The sequence below is a fragment of the Macrotis lagotis genome, chromosome X (genome assembly GCF_037893015.1).
Source record: "Macrotis lagotis isolate mMagLag1 chromosome X, bilby.v1.9.chrom.fasta, whole genome shotgun sequence".
NCBI classification, from domain to species: domain Eukaryota; kingdom Metazoa; phylum Chordata; class Mammalia; order Peramelemorphia; family Peramelidae; genus Macrotis; species Macrotis lagotis.
Genome location: NC_133666.1, coordinates 133,298,889 through 133,325,874, shown reverse-complemented (window position 1 = coordinate 133,325,874; position 26,986 = coordinate 133,298,889). Strand labels below are relative to the sequence as shown.

Sequence of the window (26,986 nt, the reverse complement as noted above, 5' to 3'; positions counted from 1 at the left end):
AGGTATAGACCAACATCTCACTTAGAATACAAGTCAAAATAGGTGAATGATTTAGACAGCAATGGTGATATCATAAGCAAATTATAAAGGATCATGGAAAATTTTACCTATTAGACAAATGGACAAGGGAAGAGTTTGTGGCCGATCATGGGAAGTAAAATGGATAATTTTGACTATATGAAGTTAAAAAGGTTTTTGCACAAACAAAACCAAAGCAGGTAAAATTAGAAGGCAAGCAGAAAACTGAAAGAAAATTATACAGCAAGTGTCTCTCATAAAGGCCTCTTCTCTCAAATATACAGGGAACTGAGTCAAATCTATAAAAAAAATAAAAGCCATTCTTCAATTGAAAGTTGGTAAAAAGGATGTGAAAATTGGAAAAGGATGTGAAAATTGGTAAAAGGAAGTTTTCAGAAGAAGGCATTAAAATAGGCATATAAAAATACTCTAACTTATTGATTGGAAAAACACAATTTAAAACAACTCTGAGGTACCATCTCACATTTAACAGATTGGCTAACATAATAGAAAAGGAAAATGATAAATACCAAAGGAGTTGTGGAAAAATGGGGACACTAGTTGGATAGAATTGTGAACTCATCCATCCATTCTGGAGAACAGTTTGGAACTATGCCTACAGGGCCATAAAACTGATCCAGCAATACCACTACTAGGTCTATAACCCAAAGCAATTAAAGAAAAGAGAAAAGGACCTATATGTACAAATAGCTGTTTTGGGGGTGGCAAAGATATAGATATTGAGGGGATGTCTATCAATAAGGAACTGAAAAAGTTGTGATTTATGATTGTGATAGAAGACTACTGTAATATAAATGACAAGCAGCATGATTCCAAAAAGAAGGAAGACATGGAAGATTTATATGGATTCTTGCAAAGTGAAGTAAGCAGAAGCAGAACATTGTACCTGTAATAGCAATTTTGAATAGTAATCAACTATGTAAGACTTAGCTACCCTGATCAAGATAATGATCCATTACTATTCTAAAGAACTCAAAATGAAAAATGCTATCATCATCCAGAGAGAGAAGAGATTAACACACTGAGTACAGATTAAAGTGTACTTATTTCACTTACTTTATGTTTCTTGCTTTTTATTGATTTTTTTAATGGTTTACGTGACTTGACATGTAAAAAAAATAAAAAATAAACACCAGATGAATGATGTAGACCAAAAAAAAAATCCACAAACTATCTCGCATGCCTGTGTTTGTTTCCCTTCCAAAGAGTAAGTTCTTCTTGTCCTTGAAGACTATGACTAACTGGGGGCAGCTAAGTGGCATAGTGGATAGAATACCGACCCTGGAGTCAGGAGGACCTGAGTTCAAATGTGGCCTCAGACACTTAATAATTGCCTATCTGTGTGACCTTGAGCAAGTCACTTAACCCCATTGCCTTGTAAAAAAAAACAAACAAAAAAGAATATGCCTAACTACTCTGACCTTTTATGTCACTATCCTCTATGTAGAAAAGAAACAAATATTTGTAAGATCAAGCTGGAAACAGATATAATGGGACTATTTTACCATCTCTACAATGGTAAGTAGGGACTAACTAATAAATATGTATTCTGAAGTATAAAAAGAATTTTAAAAATTTCTTTATTTAAGGCAGTGGGGTTAAGAGTGACTTGGCTAAGGCCACGTAGCCAGGCAATTAAGTGTCTGAGGTAGGATTTGAACTAAGATCCTCCTGACTCCAGGGCTGGTTGCTCTATCCCCTTCACCACCTAGCTACCCCTAAGAAATTTTTTAAAAACTGAAAAATAAAGAGATATTTTGCCTTTTCTGTCTGGCAGGTTCTTGCTTTGGGAATGAAGGACTTTGATTTTTTCCCCCCCTTACTGGGACAAGAGCTCAAAGGCACATATATACCCTCCAGTTCCCCCAACCCACGACTGGCAGAGATAGGATGTAGCAGAAAGTTAATTTCCTGTCTTCCTTCTCTTATTTCTCCCCTGATAACAGTTTGCAGATAAGCCTAGGCAATATGGATTTATATTGGGGGAGAGGGAAACAAAGCTTTTTCTTTTCTGATGACAGAAACTCAGAAACTTTCTCATCCTGTCCAGTTAGGAATATCAGCACACCCTAATAATTCAAGTACAATACGATCCTGAGTAAGTTATCTATACTGGTCTGTTCTTTTTTATACTCACCCTTTCCAGCCTTTCTAGTCTTCTTCCATCTTACTTCCAGTGACACTTTCCTTATTGCTGTTCCTCAAAAATGACATAACACATTACAATTCTAATCATATTCACTGACTTGTGCACTGTATCAGGGAATCTTTCCCTCTTCATCTCTACTTCCTGGCTTCCTTAAAGTCCTTCTGCAAGAAAGGTAGAATTCCCAGTCCTCAATCTTAGTACCTTTCTCTTAGATCTTATCTCCAATATATCCTGTATATATCATATTTGTTATATAGTTGTTTACATGCAATCTTCCCTATTAACTAAAAGCTCCTTAAACTTGTGCTTAATCCTATAGAGAATGGGATTTTTGTTGTTGTTGTTGTTGTTATTTTTGCCAGTCTTTCAGTATTCAGCAAAATTCTCGACTCCTGGCAGCCACTAATAAATGCTTGCTGGCTAGGCTTAACTTCCTTTGAGAAAGGACTTTTCCCTCCAAGTTCCAGCTTTTATTTCTACATCCAGTATTCCATGTCTTTATGTCTATGGCTTCATGCCTTCTCATGAACCACAATCTTTTTTTTTTTTTTAGGTTTTTGCAAGGCAAACGGGGTTAAGTGGCTTGCCCAAGGCCACACAGCTAGGTAATTATTAAGTGTCTGAGGCTGGATTTGAACTCAGGTACTCCTGACTCCAGGGCCAGTGCTCTATCCACTACACCACCTAGCCGCCCCTGATGCTACCTAGTCGCCCTTCACCACCTAGCTAACCCTGAACCACAATCTTGTTCAGCTTTCTTCTCTGTGTTTATATCTTCCCTGCTTGTTTGTGGTGTGTATGTCACTTTTAGAAGTTAGGTCACTATATCAGAAGTTCATCATTGGATCCTATCTCCCCCATCATCACTGGTGATCTTCCCATTCAGACTTAATATAGTATTTCACTATTATAGATGCACTATAAGTGTTTGTATATATGTTTTCTACTAGACTCAGTTCTACTAGACATGGTGGCAGTTGATGTTCTTGTCTAAACTTTTTATCTCCTTAAAGACCCAGTCCAGGAATTATACACTATAAATGCTTCCTAGTTGTTCCCTGAATGAAGGGAGGAGAGATGGAATAAATGAATGAATTAGTGCTTAATCTCCTCAAATGACAGTTATGGAGTTTCTGGGCTTGTGCTTTTAGTTTGTTATGCAGCTTATAAAACATAGACTCAAGTGTATCATTTGAACAAACATTTTTTGAGTACCTACTATTTGGAATGCACTGTGGGTATTGTCAAAAGAGTTACAAAGGACTAAGATACAATTTCTCTATTCACAGAATTTACTCATTGGGAGGGTGAGTTGGGATAAATTGTGTTTGAAAGGAATCATCTTCTAGTTTGACCCAGCTCTTTATCGCAAGATAAATAAGTAACTAGCTAAATTCTTCTTTAAGGGTTCCTTAGCCCTTGTAGTACGAATTGAAAAAGTCCAAACTGAAAAAGTTTGGAAGATAATAACATAATAAATTCCAAAGTAGATAAGAATGATTTCTTCAGTTTACCCAGTAAATTGTTTCTGACAAATGATACCAAAAATAGATATGTGTGCATAGATAGGTGTTTATATACACATACACACATATTTGCACATGCATGTGCCTAGAGTGTCAGCCCCTTAAAGGTCAGTTAAGCATGTCATTTAAAGATCTCTTGTTTCTTTAAATGGTCCTCTTATGGATTAACCCATAACATTATTTTTCATATCTAATTTAATTATAGAATTTGAGGGGATTAGAAAGAACTTAGAGGATTAATTTCACTTCCTCAGGTGAGATATTAAGGTTCTGAGATGTTGAACAACTAGCTCATTGTAGCATAGCTAGTTAATGGGGAAGCCAAGACCAGACAGACCCTAGTCTCCTGACTCTCGAGTTACCTTCTCTTATACTACAAAATTGAGACCTCTCCTGTCACTATTCAGACACATGTATTCTTGCCTTTAGGTACTAGTGGCTATGATGGGTGTTAGGTTGTTGTTGTTGATAACAACACTCCTGGGGCTAAAGCTGGAAGCTAGGTCCCCACAGTAAAGAAAATTAAGGAAATCTCACGTACTCTGTAGGACCTCCATTCTCTGTTTCAGGGATGGTCTGTTGGAGTGAAGAGAGTTACCATGGGGGTCAGGAGATGGTTTTTCCAGTTGTTGCTAAAATAAGACATAGAATTAGCATTTCCAAATTACAAAGGCTTAATTGCCTTCTCTTTTCCACACAGACCCCTTCTTCTACATATAGCCTTGTTATGACTTCTAGTCCCTTCCAGTCTTATTTTCTTTTAGGGTTTTGTTTTGTTTTGTTTTGTTTTTTGCAAGGCAAGTGAGGTTAAGTGGCTTGCCTAGTGTCTGAGGCTGGATTTGAACTCAGGTACTCCTGACTCCAGGGTCAGTAGACAAAATGAAGACTTAACCCAGCCCCCACCACACACACACACACACTCAATCACTCACATCCAATTCACATGCTTGTCATGGCATCACCTCTCTGATGTCATGGTCTTCTTCAAGAACAAAGGACAATCTTCCTCATGAATGGAACTTAAGGTTGTTATGCTTCAAACTTGTCACCTTACTTAAGCAACAAGGATTTATTAAGTCCTACCATAGGTATAGCACTGAGAATATAAAGACAAAAATCAAAGCCCTTGCCCTCAAAAAGCTCTATCTCCATCTACTGCGCTACCTAGCCACCCCCCAGTCTACTTTTGATGGTTCATTTTCTCCTGCTTTTCTCTGGATAAAAATATTTCATCTAGTATTATTTTCCAGGGCCAGATCCTACCCCATCCTTTACCATGGCTCATTTTCCTTTCTTTGTTTTAGAATAATGAGAAGAGTAAACTATTCTGTCCCCAAGCACTAAACATGTGTAAATCTTTTTACCTGTCTGGAAAGATTATGGGCAAACTACTATAAAATGATGTCAGATATGCCTTCCTTACAGTAGTAGAAAATTTTTAAGGATAGTCACTGCCTTAGAACTCAGAGAATGAAAGTTTTGGTGGCAAGAGGCATGAGAAATATTGTGGTTGACATTGTTTCTTCTGAATATGTATGTTTTGTGGTGCCAGTAATTGAATTCAACTTATCTCTTGCTCTGATGAGCCAATCATGCCTAGGAACATGAGACCGCTGCCCTAGATTGACAAGGGTAGCTCAGGAACTCAGTTTAACCATACTCCAACTCTCAGTAACTTTGCTTCATTTGTACAATTCTCCCTAATTTTTCCCCCTCAGCCCATACCTTTAGATTAGTAACCATGAAGGTTGCTTCATGTAATCGAAAACATTCCAGCCAAAATTGTCGCGTGTTTAAGAATCGTAAAGTGGAAAGGGAAGTGCATCATTTATTATAACACTGTGTATGCTAATGAAAAACATGCCTGGTTCTGGAAACTGGTAAGAAGTCCTGCTCCAGAAAGTTTCCATTCTGAAGGGGGATGGGGGAGCCCAAGCCTTAGGCTTGTGGCTAAGTAGGCTCTATAGTAAATGGATATAAAAATAACTTCTCTAAACATTCAGCTTCTGTTTTGTGATTGTTTTGCAAGGATAAAGTTATAAGGGGTGGGAAGTATGTGGGTGTGTTGACTTTATGCTTTTTTTGTATCTCTCTTTTCCATCACAGAAATTGTAGGGATACTCTACATGAATTGTAGGGTTAACCAGAGGAATTTTTTTAACTCAAAGGTTAATTGTTACACCAGTTATTAAACCCCTTTGATTATCGTATCACAAAGGAAACTTGTGGGGAATAAAGGAGACAAATGAATGTGCAGTGGCCGTCTATGGGCACTAAACATTTTACTAGCCCCTGGTTATTCTTTTGAGAATTTCAAAGGTCTTGAGAAGTGTGTCACTCTCTGGAAAGCCAACTCAGTGTGGGTAGAGACTGGATTTGTCTTGTCTTCTCTTTGGGTGATGAAGAGGGTAGAGGCTAAGGGGACTGGCACCCCAGGGAGATGGCAGCCAACTTTGTGCCTCTTTCTCAAAAATACAACATGGATCTCATCTTTATTTTTTGTCTTCTTGTGACAAACACATTTATCAAAATTTATTCCCTTTTAAGTAGAATGCCTCATGTTTCCAAGTTATTGTTCAGAGGTCAGAGTTCTTGCATCTCAGAAGAACCAAGACAACTGCCAAGAGAGAATTTCTGTAAGCTGAGCTGGTGTCCTGAAGAATAGTATTGAGAGATAAAATCCTTTAGGAGTTAGCCCATCATTTGCAATTTGAATATTTGATATGAACTAACATGGACAGGCATGTGTTGAGTTTAATCAAAAGAGTGCTACATGTGTAGTAAATAAACTTAGACTTGAATCCTTCCTCTGCCACTTACTCCTTATAGCCATCTAGGTGGCATACTGGACCTAGGGTCAGGAAGACTTAAGACCCAATCTGACATCAGATACTTACTATCTGGATAACCCTGGACAAGTTGCTTAACCTTCGTCTGCCTCAGTTTCCTCAACTGTAAAACAGGGATAACAAAAGCACTTACCTTCCAGGGTTGTTGTGAGGATTGATTGAGATACAATTTGCAAAGTGCTTAGAACAAAGTAGGCACTTCATCAGTGTTAGTCTTCCCCTTCCCTTTTCCATGTGTGACCTTAGCCAAAACACTTCATTTTCTGGACCTCAGTTTCCTCATCTGTAAAATAAGGGGTCGACCTTAATCATCTCCCGAAATCTCAAATGCTATGATCTTATTAGACTCTGTATGAAGATGACTATGCTAGGATTGCTCTGTCTGATTATTGTATTTTTAACAAGACTAGGATAAGACTGATGATCTCTTTGACCATATCAAGATGATGATTGGATAAAACTTTTGACCATATAGACAGTTACCATGTATCAGAGCTGCCAGGCAAACAAGTCCTGGTATGACCACACTGCTATGTAAAAGCTGCAGATTCTATCCCCAAAGCAGGATTTCAAACCACCTCCTCTCAAAAAACCTCCTTGAAAATAATACAAAAGTACAGCCTGCACATCAAATTGTTCATATGTGGGGGGCATTTGTAACAGGTTCTTGGGGGCATTTGTAAGTACTTGTGCTTTTTCTTTCTTAATGTCCTTTTGAGTTGACCCCATTCCTGGAGTTCTGAAAACAGGAAACTTGGGTACTATAAAATTTAAAGTTAAAGAGCAGGGCTCAGAGGCCTGGGTTTGGTTGGGTAGTTTGTGTGTGTGTGTGTGTGTGTGTGTGTGTGTGTGTGTGTGTGTGTGTGTGTGCGCTTTTTTAAAAAGTATAAACTTTAATGAATTCAGTTCCATTTTAAAATTTCAATGAAGTTATTAACAAATAGTTGTCAAAGAATTCTATAATCTAATTCCATGACCAAAGGAACTTATAACCTAAGCAAAAACTAATTTGCTTACATCCTGATTTAGAGTTAGATGGCTGATATTTGTATTTTCCTTTGTTTTAAAGTTCTCTGGATCCTCAAGAATATTCATATTCTGCTCCTTCACTTAAATCCAATTCACTTGCATATCATTTTATCACTTCCCTGATATCAGAGTCCTCTTTGAGAATGAAGGAAAAAACAACATTCTGTTAGGAATATATGCCCTGCCAATGTAGCACAAGATGTTTTAGAAGGCTTCTGTCCATTCTATCTCTTTTTCTATCCCCAAAAGGACTGTTAACCTGAAAGTTATATTCATTTCTACCCAAGACCTAGTTTTCTCCCCTAATTCCAGGAACACCACTACCTGCAATAACAGCAACTTCATGGGTCCTAAAAGGTAATTAAATAAATTTTATGACTTTTTTTAAGAGACTTCATGGTACACTAGATAGAGCACTGGATTTTGTAGCCAGGATATCTGAATTCAAATCCTATTTTAAACAGTCTCTAGTTGTGTAAGTACATGCTTGACCTTATGGAACTTCAACTTTATCATCTGCAAAATGGAAATAAAAATACTTATTCTACCTTTTTTTTGCAGAATTTTTATGGAAAGAGATTTCTAAACCATAAAGTGTGAGATTCAGTTTGCCCCAATAAGCATTTTTAGGTGCCTAAAAACACTTGAGGGGCACAAAAACATGCTTCTCATGGGCAGTGATGAGCTTAGTCTTAGAACAAGTTAGATATTCAGAGGGAATGATTGTGAAGAAGGAAGGCATTTCAGGCCCTTCATACAACTAGTGGCAGACTATGGAATACTATAGAAGTAGACTAGCAAGTGAACTCATCCAGCCCTTCTGGAGAGAAATTTGTAATTATGCCCACAGAGCAACAAAAACATGCATACCTTTTGATCCAGCAATACCAGTACTGGGTCTATACCCTGAAGAGATTATGAAAAAGTGTAAAAACATCACCTGTGGGGTGGCTAGATGGCACAGTGAATGGAGCACTGGCCTTGGAGTCAGGAGTACCTGGGCTCAAATCCGACCTCAGACACTTAATAATTGCCTAGCCATGTGGCCTTGGGCAAGCCGCTTAACCCCATTGCCTTGAAAAATCTAAAAAAAAAAATCACTTGTACAAAAATATTCATAGCAGCCCTGTTTGTGGTGGCAAAGAATTGGAAATTAAGTGAATGTCCTTCAATTGGGGAATGGCTTAAAAAACTGGTATATGTATGTCATGGAACACTATTATTCTATTAGAAACCAGGAGGGATGGGAATTGAGGGAAGCCTGGAGGGATTTGCACGAACTGATGCTGAGTGAGATGAGCAGAACCAGAAAAAACATTGCACACCCTAACAGCAACATGGGGGTAATGATCAACCTTGATGGACTTGCTTATTCCATCAGTGCAACAACCAGGGACAGTTTTGGGCTCTCTGCAAAGGAGAATACCATCTGTATCCAGAGAAAGAATTGTGAACTTTGAACAAAGACCAAAGACTATTATCTTCAAATTAGGGGAAAAAACTGTTATCTTACTATGTAATTTTGCTATCTCATACTTTATTTTTCTTCCTTAAGTATATGATTTCTCTCTCATCACATTCAACTAAGATCAATGTATAACAGACATGGAAACAATGTAAAGACTAACAGAATGTCTTCTGTGGGGGGTGGGGGGGAAGGAAGCAAGAATGGGGAGAAAATTGTAAAACTCAAAGTAAATAAAATCTTTCTAAAAAAAGTGGAATAACGAAATAAACTTGGAAAAGTAAGCCAGGATTAAAGGTTTTCAATGCCAAACTGAGTAGTTTATATTTTATCGTAGACATTTTGGAGAATTCTGAAAATTCTTGGAAAGATTATACAATAGCTTGAGGGAAATTACAATTTATATTTAGTTGGTTCCTTGTAGGAATTAGCTTCCTTGTTGTGTTCCATGAGGTGCTTGGTAAAGATTATTTTCCTCATGTGGGGATTTAAGGAATAATAGAAAGGTGTCATCATGTCTTCATTGAAAATTTTGTCAGTAAATGAAAATTGCTTTGATTGTACTATGGATATAGGATCCTACCATTAGAGTGGAGAGAAATTTAGGGTCATTTAATCAATCCCTCTCATTTTATAGAGAGAGAAAATGAGATTCAGAGAAATCAGATGACTTGTCCAAAATCACCTAAATAATAAATAGCAGAGCTAGCTTTCATTTAGACTCCCTGACTCCTAAATCTGCTCTTTACGTTGAACAGGCAACCTTCCAGATACTGACACTGACTGGTCTGACTCCCTAGTCATTTCCCTATCTCTTCCCTGCCTCCTCAACTTGACATCACATAAGCTCCCTCCCAGGCTGAGGTACCAAACTTAGTTTCTAACAACAAGATCATGGTATCTGTCATTGGCTCAGCATCAATTCAACCTTGAATTTTGGTTCATTCTGATTTTGTATTGAAGGTTTCTTGCCCTTTTCAACTTGATCAAGTCTCCCATCTTTGACCCCAGGCTTCTAGTCACTGGGGATCTGCTTTGTTGTTCCTTGCCAGATTCCCTGTCTCACAGTTTGAGTACTCTTGTTAAGTTAAGCCTCTCACCTCCTGAAAGTTTGCCATTGACACTCACCTCTTAATATATCTGGGTTCTTAACTTTGTGCTGGCATGTCTCCGGATGCCATTCATACCCCTCTGGTCAGAATGACACCTACCTGTTAATCACCTTATTTTGCTTTCTGTCCATCTGATCTCAGATGTTCCTAAAATTATATCTACTTGTCTTGCTTGATTCAAGTAATCTCCATGTTACCTGTTATTTTCCCTCCAACCTCACCACCTTCCTCCTTTCCGGGGAAGTCTAAATAACTTTAGGTTCCAGATATTCCTTGTCTGACCTGCTCTGCTGCCCAGCTATTCTTGATAGTGACTAATTTTCTAGGTCATCAAATTCCTTAATTTACATAGTACTATGAACCCTCATTTATCTAGAATCCAAATAACCAGAAAATTCTCACTGATATTTGTTAATAGTCATAGTCTTGATCCAAAGGTACCCCTTCAGGATCTCAGTGTGTCCCCCACTCAAATAGTCTTTCATTTAACATCAGCCTGGGTTATACTTTATTTATTGTAGTTTTTTAAACTAATAGTCTACAAACTATGCATCTCATTAGTTAAAATAAATAGAATGTGCTTTCCCAATCATTCCAAATAGTTTACAATACTTAGTGAAATCACCTCACTAGCTCTGAAAATATTTTGAGTATTAGAAATTCTTCAATTAGAAATCTTAGTGTTCCTAAAGTTACATTTTTATTTTGGGTAGGATTCATTTTTATACCTTTATAATAGTAGAAAGAAAACCTTTTTCCTTTCTGTTTGCCTTCTTACTATATCAAGTATCCAAGAACTTAATTGATAGCTTGACAAACTAGACCTTTTATGACATGTCATGACACACTCAATTTCCTTGTCCAGTATTAAGGCCCATTAGTCCACTTCAAATTTGAGCCATTCTGCAGTAAATTAAGTTCTTACACTTGTATAATTCAGGGCAGCTGTGTCAAAGCTCTAGTTAGCTTGAGGAAGAGAGTAAGAACCTTTTAGGTGGGTGTGTGGGGGGTGTTCATTCTAATGGGTTTTGTTTTTCATCACTCATACTTTTTGTTAGGTAGGGACTATCTGACACCTTCATATAAAAATAGTATTCACCAAACTCCTTTCTTCACATATTTAACAAAATTGCCTCAGGTGAGTAATTTTCAAAGGTTGTTGTTCCTCCCTTTTTATTGATGGATTGTAGAAGGTTAGAAAGAAGGGGGCTTTTTGTTAAATTCAGGTATTTCCTATGTGTTTGCCAAGCCAACTGCAAATTAAGGACTCCTATTCCCGTGCTTTATCCAAAGCATCACAGAATTGCTCCTATTTCCATAAATAATTAGCAGTTAGCTGATCAGTGTACAAGTTGGCATGTACACACCCACACACACACCCAGTCCTTGAATCTTGGGAATATAAAAACAATACCCGGATGTCCGTAGTTCAAACAAACCTAAAAAACAATGTACTACATGTTTCTTTGAGTGTTTGTAGGAAAAATAAACAGTATAAAGAAGAAAGGGAAATATAAGGCCCTTGTGATCCTATGACCCTTGTGCCTACTGTGACCTCATTTTTCACCCTTTACCCACTGACTAGGACTTCTATATCACAACCAATATCTTCACCCTCTGAGTTCTCTCTCTATTTCTGTCTCTCTGTCTCTCTGTCTGTCTGTCTGTCTCTCTCTCTCTCTCTCTCTCACCTTCCTTTACTCTCTCCCTATCAAAACATGGAATAATCTGAAACTCAATCACACTGCCACATAGACTGCAGAGTAATGTTATTACTCCTAAGGGTATTTTCATTAAGCCAAAGGAATGAGACTAACTGGAATTTCTGGCATCAGCCAGTAGGTGGGAGAGGCATTGGGGGTGGGGGGAATTGGGAGAAGGATTGGTGGGGTCAACCTTTACCATCATGCCATGTTGATGGCTGCCAATGCTGCTAGTTGGGCAAAGTTGACATTAGCTCCCCACCTCTAAGGGTAGCTCAGTTTAAGGGCAGACTGAGGTGAGCTCTTGGTTAGAAGCACTCCATCCAGCAGGGTGAGGCCAACACATTGAAGGCTGGCCACACTCCCAGGATATCAGGCCACTGGGCAGTTTCCAGGAATGGCAGGTCACTGCAACTTTTCCCATACTTGGGGAAGTGTATGTTCCCCCATGAACTCATACCCAGATGCCCTGAGGCATTCTGTTAACCTCAGTCCAACCCTGCACACAAATAGGTCTTGGTTGGCTCACTTCTAGAGGAATAGAGGCCCTGGTACCCTGGATCTTGATTCACACTAAGAGAGAACACAGTCTCTGTGGCTAATTTTATTTAGAGCCAGATTTCAGAGAAAGAGAGGCATAGTCATCCCAGTCCAGAGGGGTGTTCTTTCCAGCAGACATAATCTGTCCTCTTGAAGATCAAGAACCCTAAGACTGCTGACTGACTCCTGTCATCTTCCACCTTGCTCAGCTGGGTTACTCTGAGTTTCAAGTTTGTGTCCATATCACTGTCACATACAAGTGCTTCTTGGGCTCAATCTCTGACTCAATTATCATCGTCAGCTTTCTTTGGAGAATAACCAAGCTTTATTTGCATTACCTTTACAGTCAATGTAATCTATTAAGGAAATGATAGAGACAATTTTTTTTTCCCTTGTCCATTGTGATTTGGGTCTAGCTGTCTGATAGGAAAAAGGAAAGTTCTTTCCTTGGGTGGCTCCTAAAGACAATGTTTTGATTTATTGGTTCCCTATGAAAATTTTGAACTATGATTTTGTCTGAACAATAACAGAAGCTATCACTATTATGATATTGATACCATTTGTTACCATAATGATAATAGTGTTACTATACTATTAGTTTTTTATCTACATTTATAACAAACATGTGGATAACAAACAACTGACTAAAAATAAACTTCAGAAATAAAGCAAATTTGTAAGCTGGGCACTTTCTGTATTAATACACATTCTATGTATCATGTAAATAGACTGACCCTTCACCAAGCAATTTTAAAATGATTCCTTCCTGCCTCTTCTAATTCTCTTCCCTAAAGTGTTTTTGTCTTTTTTCCCCTTTGTCCCCACATTTTGTACAAAGTATTTGATGTCCAGAGTATGACTCTGTGGCTGGCTAACTCTTAAGTTAGACAGTAAGTTATTTGTGTAATTAGATGTAAACAAATTAGTAGCCATTATGTGGCAGCAGCATTCTACTTCTGTCCAGGGTTGACTTGGGGGCCAATTAATCTGCAGTGGCATGAAAAGAAGGCGGGTGTGTTGGCAAGGAGACCATGGTTTTCCTGTCTGAATACTCTTTTGGGATTTTTCACTTCCACATGAACAGCTGACCAGAGCTGCCAGACTGGACTTGGCCTAACATCACCTCTTTCTTCAGCAGAACTTCTCACAGTTGCACTCTGTCATCCACCCCTTTCTCCTCTTTCTTCCCCCTCAGATCCCCACACACCTCCTATTCCCCATGCTCAAGCTCCTGGAAACTGTTCCATCTTAGTTGCTACCACCAGCCATCCCCCTACAACACACCTATCCTTTCTCCTGTACACCCCCCCCCCCGACACTATTCTTACCCAATTTCTGTACTGAAATCATATTTTTAAGAGATGAAATTGTTTCTATGCTTGCAGAGTAAAGCAAGATTTTTACTGTATTTGTAAGAACTTTTTGAAATGTCCATAACTCTTGTAAAGAGCAAGGTTGATTATTTAATGGAAGGTCATTTTGATAACTGTATTGCAATGTAATTGGTTTCCTTTGTAATTCTGTGCATTTCATTTTAGAAATTTAAAACTTTATTATAAGTAGGGGCCCATAGATTTCACCAGATTTCCCAAGGGGCTTGTGACACATGAAAGGTGAAGAACCTTTAGACAAAAACATCACTGTATTCTCCTGTGTTCTCAGTTGTATTGCTTCATTAGGGGATTTGGGTCTTCTGGTTAATAAAGTATATGCATTAGGTTAAATAAATCATAGGATTTAGAGCTGAAGAAGACCTGAGAAGCCATCTACTCAACCCCTCACTTTATAACTAAAGAAACCAAGGAAGGTCCAAAGGGATTCAGTGACTTGCCCAACATCACACAGAATACCAAATGACAAGCTGACATTTTAATAGGACTTAAAAATTTTTTTTTTCAGTTCTTGTGAGTTAGTGGATTTAAGTGATTGCCCAAGGTTACACATCTAGTATCAAGTATCTGAGGATGGATGGATTTGAATTCTGGTCTTTCTGACTCCCATTGGAGGTACTAGCCCTCGAACCCCCACCCCCCAAGCTACCCTTTGCAGTCCCAGGGATACAAAGGAAAGCAGAAGCATGGTCTCTTCCCTCAAGTAGCTAACACTCTAATGGAAGAGACAGCATGTTTGGATTTGGCCAAGGTCCATGCTTCACTGTTTTACTCCCTCTCCTTTCTAACCAGTATAAGCAGAAATACTTGAGAGTAGAACCTTTTTTTTCCCCTCATAATGAAATTCCCTGAACATTAGCTGTACTCAGTTACACCTTGGTTGTCAAACACAAAGGTCAGTATTTGAGTAAACCTTATTATAAAGACTGATTTCATCATGTAATTGGAAGGAGTTGCAAACAAAATGAAGTAAGGCCAGAGAGATTCTCTTGTCAGGACAATGGACTAGAAAGATGGTGATTTCACTCTTGCTGCATAAGATAAAACTCTGATGGGTCAGCTTCATGTGACTGGGGAGGAAATAGAAGCCTTTTCCCTGGAGTGTCCTGATAGGAGTCAAGAGTTTGTTGAGTGCTCACAATGTAGTCAGCACCCCGGGAGAGATATGACAGAAAGTCAACCTATTACAAGATATGGTCCCTACCCTTTAGATTCAAGGAGAAGGGAAGCTAGGGAACTCAGGAGATAGAACTGAGATGTCAGGAGGACCAGAGTTCAAATTTGACTTCAGACATTTGACACATACTAGTTGTATGACTCTGGCTAAGTCGTTTAACCCCAATTGTACCTCACTACTTCTCTCCCCAAATGTGTGTGTGTGTGTGTGTGTGTGTGTGTGTGTGTGTGTGTATGTATATGTATTTTGAAGGGAACACCAGCACTGGTAAATAAACCAAGAAGCAATAAAAAGTCCAAAGCAATACAAATGCCACTTCTCAATCCCTTGCCACTACCTCTCTACAACCTGTCTTATAAGATCACATCAAGCTATACCATGGCCTATTCTCTATCTGTCTCAAAGTCATTCCTTTCTCCTAGAGTTCAGAAGTTAGCTTATAATTTCTCTACCCCAGCCAGGGCTTTTTAAGTTTACATGTCATTGTCCCCTCTGGTACCATTTCTTCCAAGTTTATTAGTCCCCTCAATTCCTACAAATGACATCTTTCCTCCTTCACTGCCACCCATAGTGATCTCATCATCCCCCATCAGTGTTCCTTCTTCATAGCGCACAATATCAGTATTCTTCTTTTGGACCCCGAGTCATCTTTCTTCCATATTTTCTTGTGCTTCATTCCTAGTCTTCAGTTCAATCACCCCTGCCCTAGTTTGTTTTCACTTTCCTTCTTTCAAAATCTTGACCTCATAGTTAGCCACTTCAACTACATAGTGTCCTCTACCCTTAAGTTTCTTGCCCCATTGACCTAGAGTTATTCTTTTCTAAATCTCAATTGAATTAATTCTGCATTCTTACTTCACTCCCATACATGTGCTGCTGAAAAGTGCCAAATGTCTTGCCATCATTCTAAATGCACTAAAAATCTGTACAGTATTCTCAAATGAGCTCTCACCACACCATTCTTTATTAGTTGATACAACTTTATTCCCTTTGCCATCTGGACTTTTAACAAACTCTTCTCTCCTCAAACTCTCCCTTCCACTTTCTGTCTTAGCAAAGGACTTCACCAAACACTTCACCAAAAAATCTGAGACTCTCCATTGTAAACTTACTTTCTTTCTTCAGCTGTAGGCTCCACTTCATTTCAGTGACATCCTCCACACTATCCTTGAATTGCTTTACTCTTCCAGGAAGAGGGGCTCTGATTCCATGCCCTTGTACCTTTTCCAAGAGCTTGGCTTTTTTCTCTCTCCCTGGCTTTTCAATTTTTCCTTAATCACTGGATTCTTCCTTACTGCTTCCTCTACATGTCAAGATCTTCTCTATCTAGCCTTCCCCCCCCCCACCTTTATCTGCCTAACTCCTAGAAAAAGCTTCTCATATAATTGCCTTCACTTTGGCTTCTGAATTCATCTCTCAACTACTCTTTGCAATGATCTAATAACTGCCAGAATCTGAAGGCCTTTTATAAGTCTTTATCCTTCGTGATGGCTGATGCATTTGATCTGATAAATCACCCTCTCTTCCTAGCCCTCTTTTCTCCCTAGGCTTTTGGAATTCTGCTCTGTTAAGATTCTCTTTCTATCTATCATATCTTTCCTTCTTAGTTTCCTGGATAAGACTTGTCTCACTTCCTATGTGAAGATATACTCCAGGACTCCATCTTGGGCCCTCTTCTCTTTTTTTTTCCTTTCTACATTCCCTTGGTGATTTGAACTCAGTTGTTATCCATGTGACTCCCTCTATCTGTCCATCTTTGTGTCTGTATGTATTCAGCCCCAATCTTTTTCCTGAATTGAACTCTTACATTCAGCAACTGGGGATAGGTCATATCAATTATTTATTGCAAACTATATTTTCCCTAGGCATCTGAAACATATGTCAAAAACAGAAATGTTTATCAAACTGTACTACTTTTCCTTCTTCCTAACTTTCCTGTTTATGTTCCTTCCTGTCAACCAGATTCATAACCATGGAGTCATCCTCAGTTCTTTCTTCTCCTTCATCTCTCATATTCAGTCAGTTGTTTACATCTTGTCAGTTCTCTTTTCTCCACTCAAACAGCCACTTACCCTATTTTAGCTTCTCTTTTCTTTTTACCCAGGCTAGTTACAATCATTTCCCTCATTTGTCCCTCAGCCCCTAGTCCCTCCCCATCATGAATCCTTTCTCTATGGTGCCATTCCTAAAATATGAGTCTAACCATGTAACACACCTTTGCTCAGGAAACTGTAGTGGTTCCCTCTTATCTACAGGATAAAATAAAAACTCCTCTCACTTTGAAAGTCTTCCCACTTTGGCTCATGGCTTCTTTTCCAGGCTTATTGGATATTTCCCCCTTCCACGTAGCCCAGTTAGCATGGCCTTTTTCCACTTCCCCTTAACAACACTGCATCTCCTGCCTCAGCCTTTGTATAGACTGTGTCCCATGTCTGAAATGTGCTCTCTCTCTATCTCTTCAACTTCTACTGACAGAATCCTTAGCTTCCTGATAGATAGTGCTGCTTCCGATAGAAAGCCTATCCTAATCACCCTTTCTCCCAGTTCAACTTCCTTCAACAAATTAATTTGTATTTAATTTTCTGTACATGCATTATTTTTCCCCAATCGAATGTAAGCTCCTTGAGGCAAGGACTATTTCATTTTTGTCTTTGTATTGTCCAGATAGCATAGTATTTGGCACCTAGTAGGTACTTAATAAATGCTTGGTGAATTAATTTGAAGGAAACTTAGAATAGTAGCAATCAGCATATCAAACAGTAAGTGCAGAATGAGTATCATCAGACTCAGCCAAATGGAAAGATGAGTCTCATTGGCATTATCCTTTGTATTGCTCAGAGAACATCATGACCTTGGTCAGCCCTAAGTCCTCTGAGTTTTACTTGAATAGATGAATAAATTACTTAGAGGAATAAAGTGTGCTTGGCTGGACTCTTAGAGGTGACTTAAGCCTGGAAAGGGACCACACCTCTTCCCAACACTTTAGCTTCTGACAGGCCTCCTTATATCAGTTTCAGTCCCTGTGGTTCTTCATTTACTAAATGGTTTATGAGCTATTTTATGTGCCCCATTAAAAAAAAAAGACATCACTTGTTGGTCCCTTGGAACATATGCTTAAAATTAAAAAATAAAAAGACAAGAAACTCAGCAGGACCTGGGAGCACAGGGAAATACCATGAAGGTACTTTGATAGGGATTTAGCTACTTCTGTGTTTGTACAAGTATCTTTCATACAGGTAGAACAAAGGTAAAGGACTGCTGTCCTAGCATGTGAAATACTGTTACATAGGGTGGTGATTCTTTGCACTTACAATGCTTTGACAGTTCCACAAAGATATCAGCTTTCCTAACAGTGGTCCATTTCAGGATATGGTCTTGGCAACATGGGACTATAATGCCCCCCAAAATAAAGAGAAACATCTCTAGACCTTTCCTTCTTCTCTCATCTTTAAGAATTCTGTCTCTAGGATATGAAACATGTCTATGTTCCTTTCTTGTCTTAAGTCATTTTGAAATTTTCCATTCTGTTTAAAATGACCCTTGTTTCTATATTTTAGAATTTAAGCACAAAAAGAGAAGCTAAAATACAACTAATCAGATTCTTGTCTTATCCTCTGTGATATATCTGTTTGGAAGATTAAATGAGATAGAACCAGGATCTGGCATGACATATATATTGTAAAAGCAAAAATGGATTTGTCTCTTTTTATTTTGGATATTTTCTCCACTACTAGTTGCACTTTGTTCAGTCAAGCCAAGAGGTTTTTTGGTTTTATTTTGTTGAGGTTTTGTTCTGTTGGTGCTATTTCAGTAACTCAATTGGTACCATTCATGCTCTGATTAGAATTGACAGCCCTGAAATGCAGAGGTCAGTGCACTGAACCACTGTAAATGAAGTGAAATTGTTTTCTGTTTGTGTGTGTGTGTGTGTGAGTGAGAGAGAGAGAGAGAGAGAGAGAGAGAGAGAGAGAGACAGAGAGACAGAGAGACAGAGAGACAGAGACAGAGAGAGACAGAGAGACAGAGAGCAGAATGAATCTAATGGGGGAAATTTTAATTTACTTCTAAATTTAGTTTTGTCCTTATCACTGGCTTTACAAAATGGTTTCGATAAAGTAATTTTCCCCTGCATTATAGATGATTGCTTTGCTAATCCTGGACATTTTTGTCTAGCTGTTGTTGTCTTTTAGGTGATAGGAACAAAAGGCAAGATTGTACCCAAGTTTGCCCACAGTCTTTAAAAGACTGGGGAACATGGGAGTTATAATCATTGTTTATATTCACAGCAGGCCTAGAACATAGTAGGTACCTGATAAATTTTTATTGAATTAAATTGAAGAATTCGCTCAAATATGTTTCTTGTGTTCATTATTATCAAGTATATTTGCTCTCCTGACACATTGAAGGACACTCAGGACCCTCAAAACCCTCCTTCCTAATTGCTAGATTACACACAGGTGTAGTTAATTTTTTATTTTTATTTTTTTAGTTTTTTGCAAGGCAAATGGGGTTAAGTGGCTTGCCCAAGACCACACAGCTAGGTAATTATTAAGTGTCTGAGACAGGATTTGAACCCGGGTACTCCTGACTCCACTACGCCACCTAGCCGCCCCATAGTTAATTTTTTAATAGAATGAGACTGTAAGATCTTGCCTGAGCTGTCATTTTCCTTTTACATATTGTATACTTATTAGTTTATAGTGTCATTTTGATGGTACTGAATTCTTTTGGGAATTCATTATCTACAAACACGTAGAATATAAACTTTATTTAGACCTTTGTAAATACATATGTAGTCTGTATACATTGGAACCTTAGCACATCATTCTTGGAGATCAGGTGACCTGAGTTGTTACTCAGTTAAATCTTTTTGGAAGAGGTTGGAGTTTGATCCACACAGTTCTGGATCCTAAATCACAAAAAGAATACTTGGGGGGGGGGCATGGAGGCAGGGGGAGTCTGGACCTGTGCCTTCTTTGATGTAGGGAACTCAACCACTATTGAGCAGTACTTATTGTTAATGCCTTCTCGATTAATTTGAATTTAATCTTGCTCATCATACCTATTGGTTTTCTTCCCCATTAATAATATAAATTCCTTGGAGGCAGGAGCTATTTTCATTTTTTTCTGTCTCCAGCATTTTATCAGTGTCTGGCCTGCAATAAGCACTTAGTAAGTGCTCAATGATTGACTGATCCATTATTGTGGGATTTATAGTGTTATAAGCAGTTTTTAAACAGTGCTGAGAATCTATGGCCTCTGAAATCCACACAACTGGAAGCAGGACATGGTCCTGGGTCTTCCCAACTCCATCCACTGTGCCACAATTTGTAGAGCATTGTGAGATAAGATCTCAACTATCCTATGAGTCACTTATTACAACTCTCACTTTATATAAAAAGAAAATGTGACCTGGAAGTTGTCCAGGTAAGTGACAAAGGTGAGATTTGATCCCACTCTTAGAAGACAGAAAATGCAAGGTGAATTAAGAAGGATAAGAACATTCCTAGCTGGTTGGGGGAAAGGAGGTAGAAGTCAGGAAAGTGTGGAGGGAGATAGAAGTCAGCTGAGTCTTGATGAAATGAAATGATATGGAGTACCTTCTAAGCATGAGCAACAGCAGTGAGTTCTGGCAGTTGTCTTTCATTGGAGCATAAGAAAAGGATTGTTGTTCACCGTTTTATAGATTTTTCTAAGGGCATTTATCTGGGTTAAGAGGATGCTAGAACATTCTTTGCAAGTTAGCATGGGGGGGGGGGCTCCTGAATCTTAGGGCAGTGCTCTTTCCATTACAATTTGGCCTTCTTTTCAATAGAGAGAGAGAATGAGAGAGAAAAGATTATATAATAGGTTCTTGAGCCATGGCAAAGCAGAACTCAGATGGGCAAATCTATCCATGTTTTTATGACACCATTGCCCTTCAAAATAGGGTGACTTGAGAGAGGGAAGAGCTTTGTATAATAAGACCCTGAAAGTGAAGTGGGAAGAGTAGCACTACATTGAAGAATTGCTTTTTTCCCTAGGACTACTACTTAATACCAAAGTGACCATTATATTTTTATACCAATTGAATGCAAAACCTGAAAGCCAATTAAAATTGAAACTATTAGATTGAATCTATATGAAAGTATTTTTGGAAAATCTTTTTCATTATTACAAGATATATTTTCTTTGCAAGGAAAAAGTGTTAGACATTTCCTCTGTTGTATATATATCATATGCAATCTTTCATTTATTTTAAACCCTATATCATCATTTCAGGCCTGTATCTGTTGAATAGGACATCTTAGCAGGTTTGTAATTTGTTCCTAGAACATAAAGAACCAGATTCTTTCATTAAAATGACTAAATCAGCAATGCAAACCCAGAAGCTGCTGTCAGCTAATTTCTTGTAAGTTGCTGAGAAGAAATTTTCTATTTTCTAAATGTTAATTCCTGACTCATTTGCAACTTTTTATACTTAGTATTCGTCTCAGAGATGCTTATGCTGTCCATCAGCCTGCTAGATTTGAGTTTCTAGTTTGAAAAAAAAAATGCAGCTTTCAATTCCTAGTTAGTCATACATTTCTGCAGATGAAATGATGGCAGATTAGAATTTTAATATTTAGGAAGGAAATAGCCTTGGCTGGCAAGCTGCAGAGCAGAACAAACCTTCTGTTAATACACAAGAGCTTTACTGTTTTCTTGAACTTTGCCTTCCAATCCAATTATCACTTGTGCCTAGAAATCATAACTGTGACATTTTCCGTTCAGCTATTTGACAATACAGAATGCAGAATGGCTTCTAGTTTGCAGTGTTGGCCCAAGAGTAATAATAATTTTCTTTTAATGCAGTGTATTATAAATCATTAGACAGTGTCCATATGCCTGAAATTGAATTAGGGAAGATTGTGTTTTTCTACATGTGGATAAACAAAGCTGCTCCACAGAGGTGTAGGCATGGAATGAATGATAGGGCCCCTTTCCTTTCACACTTAACATGCTGTGGGTGAAAACAGATTACAGGGGTCTTCCTGAATTGGGATCTGGAGTCCTTCCTTCTCTTACTCTTTGTGGTGATAAACATCTCCAAGTGTGGGAGTAATGTCTATACTTGTGTTGTGATACCAATGCAATAAAACATTAATACTTGGAAGTCCTATTAGGAAGGAGACTGCCGAAAAAGGAGATTTAGCTCCTACTTTGGAAAGTTTAGTCATTGTGTGAGCTGCTTTCTCCATCCTGCTGTCAAATTCCCACCCATCCTTTAAAAAAGAGATGTCAAACTGGATGGATATCTGCTGGCCTCTGGCAAAACTCTCTAGTGCTTCCTGAACCAGATTTAAGTGTAATTGGGAAATGTTTAACAAAGTAAATAATGCAAATTATGGTTTTTATAATTAAAGTATTTTGTATTAAAAAGTAAAATAGAAAATACTAGGGCAGCTAAGTGGCACAGTGTCATAAGTCACAAGGATGGGTGTTCAAATCCAACCTCAAACATTTGCCACTTACTAGCTGTGTGATCTTGGGCAAGTCACTTAACCCTGATTGCCACATATCCAGGACCATCACCAGTTTTCCTGATTTCTGGCCAGTGAACCCAGATGGGTCTAGAGGAGAAACTGAGTCTGGGACTTAACACAGCACCCCCTCATTCAAATCCAATTCATGTGCATGTCATGGCATCGCCTTCCTGATGTCACGGTCTTCTTCAAAAACAAAAGACAAATATTATTAAAATACAATGGAGATTGTGTTAATTTGAAGGTTTCTAAATCAGTAAGCAGCCAACCTGCTTCTGTTTGAGCTTGAGAGCCCTGCTTTAAAACAACTCAGATTTCACTTCCTCCTTGAAGTCTTTCTTTATCTTTTCCTGAAGTAATGACTTTCCCCTTGAAGCAGTTAGAGCAGTGAAGAGAGTACTTGGGGCCTGGTGTCAAAATCTGAGTTCAAATCCAGCCTCAGACATGCTGTAGATGTGTGACCCTGGACAAATCACTTAACCTAGTCTGCCTCAGTTTTCTTAGTTGTAAAATAGATAAATAATAGCATGGATAGATTGATAGATAGAGTCTTCCCTCCATGGTGGTTGTGAGGATTAAACAAAGAATATTTGTGGGGGAAGGTAGGTGGCACAGTAGATAGAGCACCAGTCCTGGAGTCAGGAGGACCTGAGTTCAAATCCAGCCTCAGAGACTTAATAATTTCCTAGCTATGTGACCTTGGGCAAGTCACTTAATGCCATTGCCTTACAAAAAAAAAAAGAATATTTGTGAAGGACTTATCACAATGCCTGTCACTAGTAGGAGCTATGGAAATACTTCTTTCCTTTCCCTCCCTGCAGGGAGCTCTTTGATGTGGTATGTACAGTACATAACATATGATAATGAATATTATAGTTCTCTGTTTCTGTCTCTCCAATGCCAATTAGATTCTAAGTTCTATCATTTCAAGGACTAGTATCTTATCAGCATTAGCTCTCTCTCAGTGAACTAGCCAATACTTTACATGAAATAATTATTTAATAAATATTTATTGAAATTAATGAATTAATGAATTAATGAAAAAATTAAGAAAACCCTGTATAATAGTGTGGAGTTAAATGACCAATTGTGTGATGTGGTACAGAAGATCCAATTATGTAGCCCAAAGTCCAGCAAAGGGTTAACTTTATCTTGAAAAAAAAAATATATATATATATATATTTAAAACCTCCATAAAATGTAAAAAAAAATGATAAAAAATGTTAAAATAAAATGTGGACTATATTATATATTAAATCAAACTGATAATGTCTTTTGTTGTTGTGGTCTCTTAGAAATGTCAAGTGTTATCATAAAAGACATGGTCCTGTTATTTAGCTTTTAAATCAGGTTTGACAAGAGAGACCCAGATCTGTCCTTTTACCCTCAGATCTTCTCATTATGCTCTGATATTTCATCTCAAACTGTGAATGTTCTAAAACATAAATCATTTTAATGTCATAAACAAAATCTTCCAACACATCTCTCCCCCAAATTAATATTGTACTTGTGAAATAGCAGCAATTAATCCAATTCTCCATCTTAGTAATATCATCATAGATCATTAGTTTTTACTGGTAATCCAACACTTTCATTTTATAAAGGAAGAATCTAAGACTCTTGAGTATAAAGTGATTTGCCCAAACATGGTTTCCTTAGTCCCTGGTACCATAATTCTTAGTACCTTAAGTGAAAACTTTGAATTTTCTACATGAATGGTTATATTAATGTTGGAATATACAACAGACTATAGTTCTTCCATGATGAACTGACATTTAAAAATATCTTAATAGTGGCTATAGCAGATGATTTGGTGAAAGTAGAAGTTATCCAGTTTGCCTCATGGAAAAGGAGTGTTCTTTCCAAGGCCTTTGTTTTTTTAAACTTAGAGCACAGTTCCCCGTTAGGTCACTAAGGACATAACCTCTGACCACTCACCCCAGCTTTGTGTCCAAAGGCCATGTACAATGCTGACTTAAGATAACTGTCAGATAACCATGATCCTCAGGAGGTGGGCACCACCCTGTTCTTATTGGCATTACAAATGTCTACAAGCCAGAGAGACATGACTGAAGCATGCTGTCATGTTCCCTTTGTTAATTTGCAGCAGGGAATTGAGGACTAGCCTGAAAGGCATTGGTATTTACCAGTTTTTTCTTGTTAATTGTAATCCCTACCACTATCATTCCCAAAATCATTGTATTAAGGAGTAGGTAAGTTTCTCAGCAGAAAAAAAAAAAAAAGAAAAAATCCTTGAACTTAAAGGATTTCAAAGCAAATATTTGATGAGGTGCTGTCCAATAGAAAACTATCATCATCACTGTGTCCATATCCTAGGAGATGTATAAATAAATGATAGGTGAAGATTCAGAATGGCAACTTCTCATATTTAAGGGTATTCACTTAAAAAGACACACACACACACACACACACACACACACACACACAAACAAAACCCCAATTTGCCTCTTTTGCACCTGCTTTTTCATTTGTCTGGTCGTTGAAACCAGGTGAGTTTCTTTGTTAGTAGAGGAGTGGAAATAGATGTGTACTCATTATCATGACATTTTTCATGGTTGAAGAATCCCTCAAGTCTGGGTGACCAACTGGAGGTGGGACAAAAAAGCCCTTTGTCCAGAATGCCATGGCATCAAATGGCAGATTTTAGTTAAAGTACAAAATGGTTAATGTTTCTTTCCCTTATCTTCCAAATTGATCTTTTGGAAGCTAGAGAACAACCCACTTTACTCTTTGGTTCAATTTGGTTGCTTTGTCCTAGGATAATGAGTGCTACAGACTTTAAGCAAGGCTTAACATACAGGTGGTGGGTTTCTGGGTTTGTCACTGATCACTTCTCACTGTTATTTACATTAATGTATTTTTGTAACCATATGCTTAATTTTTTGCTGTTTTTTTAAAGGAAAACATAAGAACATATAAAATGATTAATTATGGTTGTTACTCACTGGATCAATAGTTTATTAGTATGATTATTTCATCTGTTCTTGAACCCTAATTTCATATTACTGGGAGATAAAAACATGTACCCCTATTATTTTGGTGATCTAGGACTGCATTTCCCAATCTTTTTCATTCTCTGTACTCCTTGATTTTTTAAGAAATCTTTCTGGGCTGCCTGTTCAACATAATAGGAAATTAATTTTAGAATGTAACAGGCAATGTACACATAAGAAATATAGAGATTAACTAATTCTTTTTCCTCTAAGACTACACCCAAAGTTTGTTGACTGGAAATCAATTCAAAGTTTCCGTAATATTTCAATTATATATATATATATATATATATATATATATATATATATATATTCAAGTTGTCCCTTCAAAAGCTTGGGAATGAATATTTAAATTTGGGAATGAATATCCAAATTTGGGAACCCATACTGTAGAGCTAGTACTCCTTATATTTGCCTTTCTTCCCTTTTGTCTAGATCTTTAAGGCCTCTAGTTTTTTTCATGTCTCTACAATCTTTCTTAGCACCATACACTATTGAATATAAAGACCAATCCATTACCAAGTATTCCAATTATCATTTCATGTCTGTTTATGTGCACATGAAGTTGGTTAATAAAAATATAGATGTGCTTCATATGTATGTGTTTATATATGTATATAAAATGTATGTATGTATATACTTAATCTTAACTGGGGGGGGGGTTAAACTAAGATTTTAAATATTTGGGAAGGATGGGAGGTGACCAGAATTTATTTCTGAAATTCAATGCCAGCTAGCAAAGAAACATAATAACTCGCTGTCACCATAATAACCAAAGTGGGTTTTGTGGTCTGTTTAGGTGTTAATTACATCCAGACTTTGGTACTAATTTATGCAACATGGTAAAAAACAAAGCTGCATTTATAAAACCTGCTGTTTTCATGCCAGCTCTGACAAATTAATTGTGGCCTGTTCAGAGCTTTTGTTACTGAAGGATTTACTGTATCTTTGATAATAGCTGTTTTACAAAGGGAATACAATACTCAATTCAGGTTTTACCACATGAGCCATATTTTCAGGCCTGAGTTCCCTTTGTGATTTAGGGAGGAGATAGGTAGTTGCTACCACCAGCTAAAAGTGCAAACATTTTAAAGAAGTGACTTAATAGAAGAACGTGAACAGAGATAGCTGGGAATTAAGAGCTTCGGATAGACCAACCTCATACTGATGCTCTGCTCACCAAATGGGGACACTGAAATCAAAACATAAATGGTGCAAAATCCACCAGGAATACGTAGCTGCCAAGCAGTAAATAAACTACCAAGTATAGCAAAAATGGAAAGAATAGCAAACAATTAGGTCAACTTACAGGGTAGAATATAATAATAATGTTTAAACACAAAAGATAACACAGAATAGTAGAATGGGTTGGAGTATACATCTACCCATTTAAGCTTGATTTGAGCAGAAAACCCTCTTCTTCCCCCCAAATATCTGTTCTGTAAATCTACTACCTTAAGTAAAATTAATAGTCATTCTTTTGAGTT

General features: G+C 37.8%; 2 protein-coding genes across 18 annotated transcripts in view; one reads left to right on the top strand and one right to left on the bottom strand.

Annotated features, from left to right (window-relative positions):
* The window catches only part of CHLSN (cholesin), a 382,075-nt gene that overhangs the window by 215,512 nt on the left and 139,577 nt on the right, over positions 1–26,986 (top strand). The window lies entirely within an intron of this gene.
* GPR146 (G protein-coupled receptor 146) overlaps positions 1–26,986 on the bottom strand; it is an 87,126-nt gene that overhangs the window by 40,163 nt on the left and 19,977 nt on the right. For 4 of the 12 annotated variants that reach the window (XM_074200971.1, XM_074200969.1, XM_074200970.1 and 1 more), the window contains exons 2-3: positions 6,697–6,846; positions 4,256–4,767 (exon numbers count right to left, since the gene is read on the bottom strand). The exons of 2 other annotated variants lie outside the window; for them this stretch is intronic. In XM_074200971.1, coding sequence (XP_074057072.1) covers positions 4,256–4,271 — 16 coding nt within the window. In that variant the 5' untranslated portion in view covers positions 4,272–4,767; positions 6,697–6,846. Of the gene's footprint in view, positions 1–4,255; positions 4,768–6,696; positions 25,788–26,986 lie in introns of those variants that run through there. 6 more of the 12 variants (XM_074200978.1, XM_074200977.1, XM_074200968.1 and 3 more) reach the window with 5 other exon arrangements.